The sequence below is a fragment of the Prionailurus bengalensis genome, chromosome D3 (assembly GCF_016509475.1).
Source record: "Prionailurus bengalensis isolate Pbe53 chromosome D3, Fcat_Pben_1.1_paternal_pri, whole genome shotgun sequence".
In the NCBI taxonomy this organism is placed as follows: Eukaryota; Metazoa; Chordata; class Mammalia; order Carnivora; family Felidae; genus Prionailurus; species Prionailurus bengalensis.
In genome coordinates, this window is record NC_057356.1 from 29,415,277 (window position 1) to 29,426,875 (window position 11,599).

General features: G+C 49.5%; 2 protein-coding genes across 5 annotated transcripts in view; one reads left to right on the top strand and one right to left on the bottom strand.

Annotated features, from left to right (window-relative positions):
- PI4KA (phosphatidylinositol 4-kinase alpha) overlaps nucleotides 1-1,579 on the top strand; it is a 113,818-nt gene extending 112,239 nt beyond the window's left edge. Inside the window, exon 45 of the mRNA XM_043558197.1 lies at nucleotides 1,568-1,579. The gene's annotated coding sequence lies outside the window, so the exon portion shown is untranslated. The remainder of the gene's footprint in view (nucleotides 1-1,567) is intronic.
- Nucleotides 1,580-6,580: 5,001 nt separating this feature from the next.
- Nucleotides 6,581-9,882, bottom strand: TMEM191C (transmembrane protein 191C). Of its 4 annotated transcripts, none has more exons than XM_043558205.1 (10): nucleotides 9,662-9,882; nucleotides 9,231-9,354; nucleotides 8,991-9,041; nucleotides 8,764-8,841; nucleotides 8,574-8,630; nucleotides 8,394-8,453; nucleotides 8,177-8,241; nucleotides 8,021-8,093; nucleotides 7,744-7,784; nucleotides 6,581-6,951 (listed from the first exon to the last, which is right to left on the bottom strand). In XM_043558205.1, the coding sequence occupies exons 1-10, from the start codon at nucleotides 9,814-9,816 to the stop codon at nucleotides 6,837-6,839; spliced, it is 819 nt and encodes a 272-aa protein (XP_043414140.1). In that variant the 5' UTR covers nucleotides 9,817-9,882; the 3' UTR covers nucleotides 6,581-6,836. The 4 variants fall into 4 exon arrangements, with proteins under 4 accessions (XP_043414140.1, XP_043414137.1, XP_043414139.1 ...); XM_043558202.1 differs by lacking the exon at nucleotides 6,581-6,951 and adding an exon at nucleotides 7,422-7,663; XM_043558204.1 differs by lacking the exons at nucleotides 6,581-6,951; nucleotides 8,764-8,841 and adding an exon at nucleotides 7,422-7,663.
- Nucleotides 9,883-11,599: the final 1,717 nt, after the last annotated feature.

The window sequence follows — 11,599 nt, forward strand, 5'->3', positions numbered from 1 at the left end:
AAAGGAAGTCAAATGCAACATACACGGTTCTGGCGTTATGGCAAACTATAGATCTTGAAAAATTAGAAATGCTATTTATAATACTGGGCAGAAAATCTAAATCTGTGAGCTGACAAGAAAATAAGGTCTCTTTAGAGACTGAAAACAAATTTAAAAATCTTAACTGGTGGTGGAGGAGAGGGGGCCGAATAAATCTGTTGGTTGAGCATCTAACTCTTGATTTCAGCTCAGGTCATGACCCAGGGTAATGGGATCAAGTCCCACATCAGACTCTGTGCTGAACATGGAGCCCTCTTGGGATTCTCTCCCTCTCTCTCTTCCCCTCTTGCCTACTCTTTTTCTTTAAATAATAATAATAATCTTAACAGGGGTGCCTGGCTGGCTCAGTCAGTAGAACATGCGATTCTTGACCTCAGGGTTGTGAGTTCAAGCCCCACATTGGGTGTGACGCCTACTTAAAAAATAAGTTAAAAGACCTAAGTTCTATAAATCAGTCTTAATAATATCCCTGTTTTGATGACATTGGTGACTAAAGACCAACCCAAGAGCCTGATGCCTCCGAGGAGTTTATTAGGGAAATTTGGTCTACACTTGGGATAGGGTATACTAGAAATAAAGCCATGCCCCAAGGACCAGGAACTTCCTTGATGTGTTTGCAAAAAACCCATCCTGCTTATAGATGAGCACTGGGTGCCTCTGAGATAAAGAACAAGGTATACACGTGCCTGCTGCCACCACCCCTATAAGACCTTGTGCTGGAGGCCCTAGTCAGCCCAGTCAAGCAATAAAAGGAAACAGTTTAAGAATCTGGAAAGGAAAAACAAAACTCAGAAGTGGAATTTGTGTACGTGAAAATCCAGATAATCGATAAATATCTATAGTCAAGGTGATAGGATACAGATTCATATACAAAAGTCAAGTTGTGTGTGTATGTGTACAACATATATCTCACAACAAAAGAAAACCGTATCATTTAGAGTTGGATCCTAAAACATCAAATATCAGAAAATAAATCTAATGAAAGAAGAAATACTGAAAAGTACAATTGTTGAGAGAAGACCTAAACGAATAGAGTAATATAGTCATGGATTCGAAGATTCAACATCCCACAGATTATTCTCCCCAAATCGATCTGTAGTTTCACTGCAAATACCAATCAAAATCCCAGAAAGTTTTATGGTGGAAACTGGCACATCTAAAATGTATACGGGAAGGGCGCCTGGGTGGCTCAGTCAGTTACGCACCCAACTCTTGATTTCAGCTCTGGTCACGATCTCAGGGTTGTTGGATCGAATCCCATGTCGGGCTCGATGCTGGGTCTGGATCCTGCTTGGGATTCTCTCTCCCCCTCTCTCTCTACCCTCCCCCTGCTCGTGCTCTCTCTCTCAAATATTTTTTAAAAATTATATGGGAATACAAAGGTCAAAATACAGCTATTACGATCTTAAAGACCAACAAGCCTAGATATCGAGACTTATCCATAAGCTACAGTAGTTGAGACAATGTGGTTTACAATGGAAGAGAAGTCCAGGAATAGACCCACATACATAAAGACATTCCAGGGCAGTAGGGAAAGAATAGTCTTTTTTTTTTTTTTTTTCAACGTTTATTTATTTTTGGGACAGAGAGAGACAGAGCATGAACGGGGGAGGGGCAGAGAGAGAGGGAGACACAGAATCGGAAACAGGCTCCAGGCTCCGAGCCATCAGCCCAGAGCCCGACGCGGGGCTCGAACTCACGGACCGCGAGATCGTGACCTGGCCGAAGTCGGACGCTTAACCGACCGCGCCACCCAGGCGCCCCAAGAATAGTCTTTTCAATAATGGTGTCACATCAACTGGATATCAGTATAGAAAAACAAATATAATCCTCACTGCCTGTGTCACATCAGACATAAAAATTCCAGGTGAAATGGAGAGCTGAATGTTCAAGGTAAAGTTTAAGGCTTTTAGGAAAAAATACAGAAGAGAAAATACAGGCTTGATGACTTTGGGACACACAAAGATTTCTTAGAACCAAAACCAGCACTAATCATAAAAGGAAAAAAACTAATTTCAACTATCTGAAAAGGGACGACAGGGGTGCCTGGCTGGCTCAGTCGGTAGAACATGTGACTCTTGATCTTGGGGTCATGAGTTCAAATCCCACGTGGGGTGTAGAGATTATGCAAACAAATCAGCTTTTAAAAAGTATTTAAAAAAAAAAAAAAAAAGCATGCCACAAACCTGGAAAGATGTCTGCAGTACATGTATCTATTCAAAGGACTTCTATAAGAAACTACTAAAAATCAGTTAAGACACAAACTAGAAAAATGGACAAAGAGCTGAAGAGGCATTTCACAAAACAGATTATCCTGAGCCATTGAATAATAATAAAAGGTGTTCAGCTTAAAATGCAAGTTAAAGCCATAACGTGATACCTACTAACCCACCTGCGTGTCTGAAAAGACAATATCAGGTGTCGTGAGCATGTGGAGCAACCAGGATGCTCCGAAGCTGCTGGTGGATGTGCAAGCTGCTACAACCACTTTGGAAAACTGACGTGTCCACTAAAGCTGAGAATCTCCTACGCTATGACCCAGTAATTCCATTCCTACATAGGTACCGAACAGATGCCAAATCTGTACACCGAAAGACACAAATAGGAATGTTCTGAGGTGCACTATTCATAACCAAAAACTGTAACTGACCAAAATGTCCTTCAACAATAGATAAATAACTGTGGTTATTCGTGTGATAGAATAAAATGCAATAGAAATACAGGAACAGGGCAACTGTCAGTATGGACTACTCTACACTTCTAGTATAGCAAACTAGAAAAAAGAAGAAACATCTCCAATTTGATAAGGATCATCTGAGAAAAAAACTCACAGCTAACATGTTAACGATGAAATATTCAAGACGTACCCCCCCCCCCACCCCAAGGTCTGGAGCAAGACATGAGTGCCCTGCCTGTTATCACCACTTCTAATAGCATTGTACTGGGGGACAGTGTGGCCAGTGCAGTAAGGATAGTGGTTGATAGATTGGAAAGGAGGAAGAGAAACCATCCTGCTCATGCACAATAACATTGTCTATAAGGTCCTGAAGAATCTACAGAAAAGCTCAGGGAACTAAGGGGGTTCAGCAATATCGCAGTACACAAGGTCAATATACAAAGGTCAGTTGTATTTCTATATGCTACCAATGAGCAGTTGGAAAATGAAATTTTAAAAAATCTTCACCATTTTTAATAGCATTCAAAAACATAAAATGCTGAGGGGCGCCTGGGTGGCTCAGTCGGTTAAGCGTCTGACTTTGGCTCAGGTCATAATCTCACAATTTGTGGGTTCGAGCCCTGCATCGGGCTCTGTGCTGACAGCTCAAAGCCTGGAGCCTGCTTCAGATCTCTCTCTCTCTCTCTCTCTCTCTCTCTCTCTCTCTCCCCCCCCACCCCTCCCCTGCTTGCACTCTCTCTTTCTCTTTCAAAAATAAATAAACATTTTTAAAATTTTTTTTAATTTTTGGGGCATCTGGGTGGCTCAGTTAAGCATCTGACTTCAGCTCAGGTCATGATCTCATGGTTTGTAGTTTCGAGCCCTGTGTCAGGCTCTGTGCTGACAGCTAGGAGCCTGGAGCCTGTTTCAGATTCCATGTCTCCCTCTTTATCTTTCCCCTGTTCACTGTCTCTCAAAATAAATATTAAATTTTTTTAAAAAGTTAATTTTTTGGGGGCGCCTGGGTGGCGCAGTTGGTTAAGCGTCCGACTTCAGCCAGGTCACGATCTCGCAGTCCGTGAGTTCGAGCCCCGCGTCAGGCTCTGGGCTGATGGCTCGGAGCCTGGAGCCTGTTTCCGATTCTGTGTCTCCCTCTCTCTCTGCCCCTCCCCCGTTCATGCTCTGTCTCTCTCTGTCCCAAAAATAAATAAACGTTGAAAAATAAAAATAAAAAAAAAAAGTTAATTTTTTTTAATTTTTAAAACAATTTTAAAAAATTAAATATCTAGGGCTAAAAGTAAAGATGTGCGAGACCGTCACACTAAAAAAATACAGATCATTGCTGAGAGAAGTAAAAACTGGACAGAGACATCATGTTTGAAGACTAGAAGACTGAAGTCCCTGCAAATTTATCTCTAAATTCGGTGCATTCACTTCCCAGACATTTTTATGAGAATTGACAAGCCGAGTCTAAAATTTCTACAGACGTGCAAAAGATCCTCACATCATAAACCATAGTTAAGTCTGAAATGGACTGGAGGTTGAAATGTGAACTAAGATACCATGCAAGTGGTGCCTGGCTGGCTCAATCAGAGGAGTGTCTGACTCTTGATCTTAGGGTCATGAGTTCCAGCCCCCACGTTGATCATAGAGATTACTTGAAAAAATAATAATAGAACTATGCAAATGTTAGACGACATGGGTAAGTTTCCTCAATAACCTAGAAGTGAGGAGAACTTTCCTAACCAAAATCCAGAATCAATACAGGCAGGTACAATGTTACAACCAGTGTATGGATAGCAAAAGAAACACCATGAACAAAGTAAAAGACAAACAGTAAAGATCTCAAAGTGAAAATGCCAACCGAGGAAGAAGAAAACCCTACAATCCTACATTTTTCAGATACGCAAATGATATGAGTAGTTTACAGAAAAAGAAAGGTAACTGGCACTTAAATATAAAAATATCCTTAACTTTGGGGTGCCTGGGTGGCTCAGTTGGTTAAGCATCTGACTCTTGATCTCAGCTAAGGTCTTGGATCTCAGGGTCGTGAGTTTGAGCCCCACACAGGGCTCCTTAACCTTGATCATAAGATAAATGCATATTAAAACTGCACTGAAGTGCCATTTCTCACCTCTCAGACTGACAAAAATCCCCAGACTGACAAAAATCCCCAGTGTGACAACAGGGGACATATCCAGTGATGGTGGGAATGGAAAGGGCAGGTCTCCAGCACTATCCTGTATGGAGCCAGCCTTGACCCACAATCTCATTTTTAGGAATGCATCTCAAAGACTATCTGGAAAAATACAGAAAAGTGTTAGCAGAAGGCTTCTCATTGAGTTATTGATGTAATATAGCAAATCATGGGAATCCACCCATGTCATTGCAGTTCAGTAAAGGACACCACTTCTCTGACACTGCTCAGAGCCAGGTGCTAAAAGAGGAGCAGAGAAGTCCATGTGTTCACCTAAGAAGGGAACAGGTTGTGACTGGGAAGAGGGAAGAGGTTGTGACTGGATATATTTCACTTAGCTAAGGGGAAAAAAGAAGAGTCCATTAAAACAATCAAATGTTTCCTCTAAGGGAATGCAGGCAAGAGGGTAGAGGGCACAGGGATAAAAGCTAGACTTCCCCAAAACATCTTCTTTCATGGATTTGATTCTGTAATTATAAACTATAAAAAATAAAGACAAATATAAATAAAAAACTTGGAAGAAAAAAAAATAATGCAATGCCTAAAAACTGAAAGCAAATCACACTCATGAAGATGGCTATTATTTTTAATTTTTTAAAGTTTATTTATTTAGAGAGAGAGAAAGCATGAGTGCGGGAGAAGGAGAGAAACAGAATCCCAAGCAGGCTCTGAACTGTCAGCCTAGAGCCCTAAGTGGGGCTCCACCTCACGTGAGATCATGACCTGAATGGAAGTTGGACCCTCAAACAACTAAGGCACGCATTTTTCCTTATTTTTAAAACTTAAACCAATGTTGGTGAGGATGTGGAGAAATCGGAACCCTTGTGATCTGCTGGTGGAAATGTAAAGTGCAGCAGCCACTGTGGAACAGAGTAGAGCAGGTCCTCAGAAAATCAAACACAGAAGTACTAATCGAGCAATTCCACTTCTGTGTACACACCCAAAAGAAGTGAAAGCAGAGACTCAAATATTTGTTCACAGAAGCATTATTTACCACAACCACAGGGTGGAAACAACCCAAATGGGCATCTATGCATGAATGAATAAACAAAATGGTTAGCAACAAAATGTTATAATGAATGGCTAAACAAAATGTTTACACCAATTAAAAGTATTAAAGGGGGGGCACCTGGGTGGCTCAGTCTGTTAAGCGCTGGACTCGATTTCTTGCCATGATCTCAAGGTTAGTGGGTTTGAGTCTGCATTGGGCTCTGTGCTGACAGTGTGGAGCCTGCTTGGGATTCTCTCTCTCTGCCCCTCCCCCACGCGTGCGCGCGCGCGCGCGCGCGCGCTCTCTCTCTCTCCCCACCTCTCTCTCTCAAAATAAAATTCTTTTAAAAGTAAGGTATGAGAGGGACACCTGGTTGGCTGAGTTAAGCACAGGACTCTTGATTTAAGCTAACATCATCCGTAGTCTCACAGTTGGTGAGTTTGAGCCCTGTGACTGGCTGTGTGTTGACTGTGCAGAGCCTGCTTGGAATTCTCTCTCTCTCTCTCTCTCTCTCTCTCTCTCTCTCTCTCTCTCTCTCTAAAAATAGATAAATAAATTTAAAAAATTAAAAATAAATTTAAAAAAAATAAGCCATCGTTTGAGAATATCTTTACAACTCCTAGGCAAGTGTCAAACACAACCAAGCCACCCAGGCACCCCAAGAACGAAATCCATTTAGGACACAGCACGTTAAGTCTTAAGTTTGATAGAATTTTATACACAGGATTACATAAACAAATTTAACTCCCAAAAGACTAAAAAAACACCAACAAATCAATAAGAAAACGATTATTTGGAGGCCACAGCAAAAACCTGTGTGCCGCGCCGGCAACGAGATACACGGAACAATTTTACTACCAAAAAATGTAACGGGTAAAAGTAGGGCAAAATGAAACTCAAGGTTCATCATTTCCACTAAGCAGAGCATTTCACATGAGTAAAAAGATGAGTCCTCACAAAGACTGCAGTGGTGAGCTGCACGTGCACTGCCAGCAGGGCTGGGACTTCCGGAAAGCGGGGCGGACCACAGGAGAGGAATGCCCGGACCCGCACCGAGAAGAACCGACCCTGAAAAAAAACAAGAGATACTGTGGGGAACTAAATCACCCCCAAGCAGCCGGGCCAGAGGAACCACGGATCTCCACGGAGAGGACTTGACCGGCCTGCTCCCCCAACCCCCAGGCTCACTAGCAGGGAAAAAGCAAGTTTAGCAAAGGATACTGGCCAACTTCCGAGTTGGCTCAGGCGTGGCAGCAGGGGCTGTAGGAAAGGGGACCCCTCCCGGGAGCTCCTTGGTGCGAGCCAGCCCAAGGCGCCGGTGTCAGACGAGGACGCACCCTGCTCACTCCCGAGTCGCGGGCTCCGCCGAGAGGCGCCCTGGACAGCCTCTGCAAACTTAAGCACCGCCTGGAAGGCCCAGCACCCTCTGCGCCGGAGGTGCCAGGGCCGCTGGGCCGAGCGACACATTACACCCCCCACCCCAGGAGTCTCCCCTCGGCCTCCCCCCAGGCGCCCAGAAACCACACAGGAGACAGAAGTGCTTAGTGCTTGTGGCCACGGCCGGCATGATGCGCGTTAGGCGGGCAGCAGGCCGCGCGCGCGCAGTTGGAGCAGCGGGGACAGAGTGTAGCGCAAACCACGGAAGGCTGCGTCCAAGTCGAAGCGCGGGAGCCCCCCGCGGAGGGCGGAGGGGTTCACCAGCATCAGGCAGAGCATAGGCAGCGCCAGGAAACCAAGCGGGAGCAACAGCAGCGTCTGCAGCGCGCCCAGAGCCCACAGCCTGCGGACCCAAGGACGGACGGACAGACGGGCAGTGGCGGGCAAGACGCCCAGCGCGCCCGCCGCCTGCCACTGGCTCACCTGAGGCCCGCTCCGCAGGTGCCGCCGAAAAGCCGCCTCTCCTACGGAAAGACGGAGCAGCGTCTAGCCCAGCGCCGGAGCGGAGGGCGCCGCGAGGTCCGGGTCTCTCAAGGAGCGGGAGGGAATCGTAGGGGACCAGTCTCCCGCAGGGCGGGTACGGGGGTTGCGATTCCGTCGGGGGGCGGGCCCTCGAGGGCAGGTGGGACCCCGTGGGTGTGGGTATCTCCCATGTGTTGGGTCCCGACTCCAGCGCGCCCCGCCCAGGGCCCGCGCTCACACAGTCAGCCTTGGCCACCTCTTCCATGAGCGAGCCCGCGCAGTCCTGCATCCGTCGAGGCTGGGAGTCGCACCTGCCGGGAAGGGCATCGAGGTGGACGATCTGCCTCGGTTCCACAGCCACCCCACCTTACCCCCACAGTCCTGAACCCCTTACAGTTCCGGGCCGCCCCTCGAGGCGTCCAGCGTAGCCGCCGCCTCCATCACCTTTCCCTGCAGCTCCTGGACGGGGAGGGAGTAAGGCCCCAGGACTCGCAGAGGAGATCTGGGGGTGGGGTGGGGCGGGGAGAGAGAGGAGCAGCTCTGGGGGTGGAGGAGTGGGAGCCACAGTGGAGTCGGAGGTGAGCTGCTCTTGGGACTGAGGGGGGTCGTACCTGCAGGACTCCGCTCTGCTCCTGAAAGCTGGCCCAAGCCTCCTCCGTCCGCTGCACGCCCTGGGATGTGGGGGGCCCTGATGAGACTTGGGATAATAACCCCTCTCCATCCTGCACCTGCCCAGGCTCCACCCACACTCGAAACCGACACTCTCCCTCAAACCCCAGCTTCGCTCGCACCTGCCGCAGGCCCTCTGCCTGCTTGGCGTGCTTGGCCTCCACCATCTCCAGTTGTTTCTTCCGACGGATCCAAGGAATGTCAGGAGCCCAGCACTCCCGGAACCCCACCCACGCGTCCGCTTGGCCCACCCCCGCCCCTCAGGGAGCTGCTCGCACCGCCGCTCCGGCATTGGGGGCCCCACCCAAACACCTGCAAAGCCATCAGTTGGGTCCCGAGTTGCTGTTCTGCGCGCTGTTGACTCAGTTGTTCCCCTCCGTAGTAGAAGAGCTAGGGATGGGTCTTGTGAGGACGGGGTTTGCGGGGCTTCAAGGGGCAGGGGATGTCCTTAAAGGCCGGGACAGGGTAAAAACCGGGGCGAGGACTACAACGGGACTTCCTAGGGGAAGCTAGAGACCAAGGCCGCCTCCTGACTGTACCTGACTTGACAGCTCCTCCCACTGCTCCTGCAGCTGCCGGTTGTGTTGCTCCTGTGGGTAGGGTTGAGGGGGGGCAGTCTGGGCCTCTCAGAGACCCCAGGCTCCGCTCCTGGCCCTACCCCAGTCGGGGCGGGGTCCCAGCATCGGAACGGCCCCACACTGGGTCCCGACCCTGCCCGGGTCCTATTTAGGGCCCCGCCCTCTCCGCAGGCATATCCCCAGTCGAGGCCCAGGCCCCACCAAGTCTTGCTTGTGCTGCTCCGCCGCTTCCAGCAGCGCGCGCGCGCGCTCAGCGCGCTCCCGCGCCGCCTCGCGCGCCTCCCCTCTCTGGGCCCGCGCCGCCTGGCTTCGCTTCCGCTGTAGGCTGCAGAGGGGAAACTGAGGCGTTGCCACCGAGGGAGGCGGCGGGTGTTCAGACTCCCACAACCGCCGGGAAAGGCCAGTTACTAGTGAGGCCGAGGAAGCCCGCGCCGGGTCGCCGCACCCTCCCCTTCGTGGGTCCCCTGAGTAGATCTTCCAGGTCCCGCCGGCTTAGAGCGGAGGTTCGGGCCCTGCGGGGAGGCGTAACCGACGGGCCGGCCAGCCGCTCTGCCCAGGCCTGGGTGCCACCACCCGTAGTACTGACCCTCGCGCGCCCGCCTCGTCCCCATTGAGCCCCGCTTCCCGCGCACCTGCGCTCACGCTCCCGCAGGTCCTGCAGGCGCCCGGTGAGGCTCTCGCTCTCGGCCTCAAGGCCCCGCACTAGCTCCTCCAGCTCCTGCTTCCGTAGTCGCCCGTCGCGGTTGTCCTTCTGCAGCTGCAGCAGCAGCTCTTGTGACTCGGCCATGGTTTAGGGGCTCTGCCCCGCCGCCGCCGCCGCCGCCGCTGCTCGCCTAGGGAATCCGGCACGCGACCGGCGTCACAATGGGCGACAGGGGGCGCCCGAGCACAGCGCACCCTCCAACGCCCCCCACCCCCCCACCCCCCCACCCCCGCCCCGCCCAGAGCCGCGGTAGACGAGGGTCAGGCAGGATCACGCTTCGTCCCTCACGCAAAAAATGTTATGCAAGAGCCAAGATCGGATCAGTAAGTTTAATAAAATACTAATATCTAATGCAGAATAATGGAGACAATATTGGTTCCCCAATTGAAGATGGAACTTGTAAACTGGTCAGTTTTTCCTGTGGAAAAGACTTGGAAATATATATCAGGATCCATCAGATCTTTTGACCCAATTATTCCACTCCTGAAAATTTGGAGAATAATTAAAAAAGAAAAAACACTAGGCATTAAATGGTTCGTTAAAGGCTTTACAGTAATCACAAAAAGGAAACTTGTAATCATTAGTGTTCTGTTTAAAAATTAGGTGGCATGTCTAGAGATATCTCACCTAGTGAAAAAATATGATTTAGGACTTATGCTAAAATAACTATGATTACCAGGTAAATGGGCAAGATCTTTAAAGGAAGAAGGAGAAGATGTTCTTAAAAGGAAGAAGGTTGAAGTTCCAACTCTTGATTTTGGGCTCAGGTCATGATCCCAGGGTCATGGGGTGGAGGCCTGCGTTGGGCTCCACACCGAGTGTGGAGCCTACTTGGGATTCTCTCTCTCTCCTTTTGCCCCTCTCCCCTGCTTGTTTGTGCTCTAACATAAAATTAAAACAAATATTTTTAGGGGCGCCTGGGTGGCTCAGTCGGTTGAGCATCTGACTTCTGCTCAGGTCATGATCTCACAGCTTGTGAGTTCAAGCCCCGCGTAGGGCTCTATGCTGACAGCTCGGAGCCTGGAGCCCGATTAATTCTGTGTCTCCCTCTCTCTCTGCCCCTAACTCACTCGCATCCTGTCTCTGTCCCTCTCAAAAATAAACAAACATTAAAAAATATATATTTTTTTAACTTTTAAAAATGTAAAAGAATACAAAATCAAAAGTTCTTTTGCATGGCGTACAAAGTCTCAGGACAGGTGCTGGAGAAGAGAGCCGAGTCTCAGGTGCTGTTCGAAGATGGGCACCTGGCCACCAGTTCTGACCAGTGCCAACCTGCCCTATAGCTCGCTTGCCAGGAAAGGCGTCCAGGACTCTCCTGAAGCCAGGCTCATTCAGGGGGAGGGGAATGGCCCATGATCCCAAGGACTCACCCAAGGGAAGCAGGTCTTGGCTTCCTGGTTAAAGCCCCTTCCCTGCACCGGGTTCCCTCATCTCCGGCCCCTCTCACTATAGCTGTTCCTCTTCCATCCCCTCTCTCCCTCGGAGATGTCACACAGTGTCCTGCAGTTGAGCCCTCCCCATGTGGTGATGCCCATTTGCCACCCTGAGGGGTGACCCCCTCCCCATGCACCCTCACCGGGAGGTTCACCACCAACACTGCCCCCATGCCCCCCCCCAGGTAGTCCTGCCCCCTCTCCTCCAGCTGTTGTCCTAGAAACCTTGATGTTCTTGATGTCCTAGAAACCTGATTCATTGACCTCTCTCACCCTCCCTCCAGCCTATCCCCAAATCCTGGGGCCTGCTGCATGGCAAATTACTGCCCTGTCCGTCCACTTCCACTGTGAGGAGAGAAGCCACCTACCTCATCAGTGCTGTTATGAAGAATAAAGAAGCTGATGTTTGCAAAGCCCTTAGAACACATCTG

Coding starts and splice junctions, on each gene's coding strand:
- TMEM191C (XM_043558202.1), bottom strand. CDS start 9,816: ATGGCCGAGTCACAAGAGCTGCTGCTGCAGCTGCAGAAGGACAACCGC. Junction 8,242..8,393: donor AGCAGAGCGGAGTCCTGCAG/GTACGACCCCCC, acceptor CTCCCCGTCCAG/GAGCTGCAGGGAAAGGTGAT. Junction 7,664..7,743: donor ACCTGCGGAGCGGGCCTCAG/GTGAGCCAGTGG, acceptor TTGGGTCCGCAG/GCTGTGGGCTCTGGGCGCGC.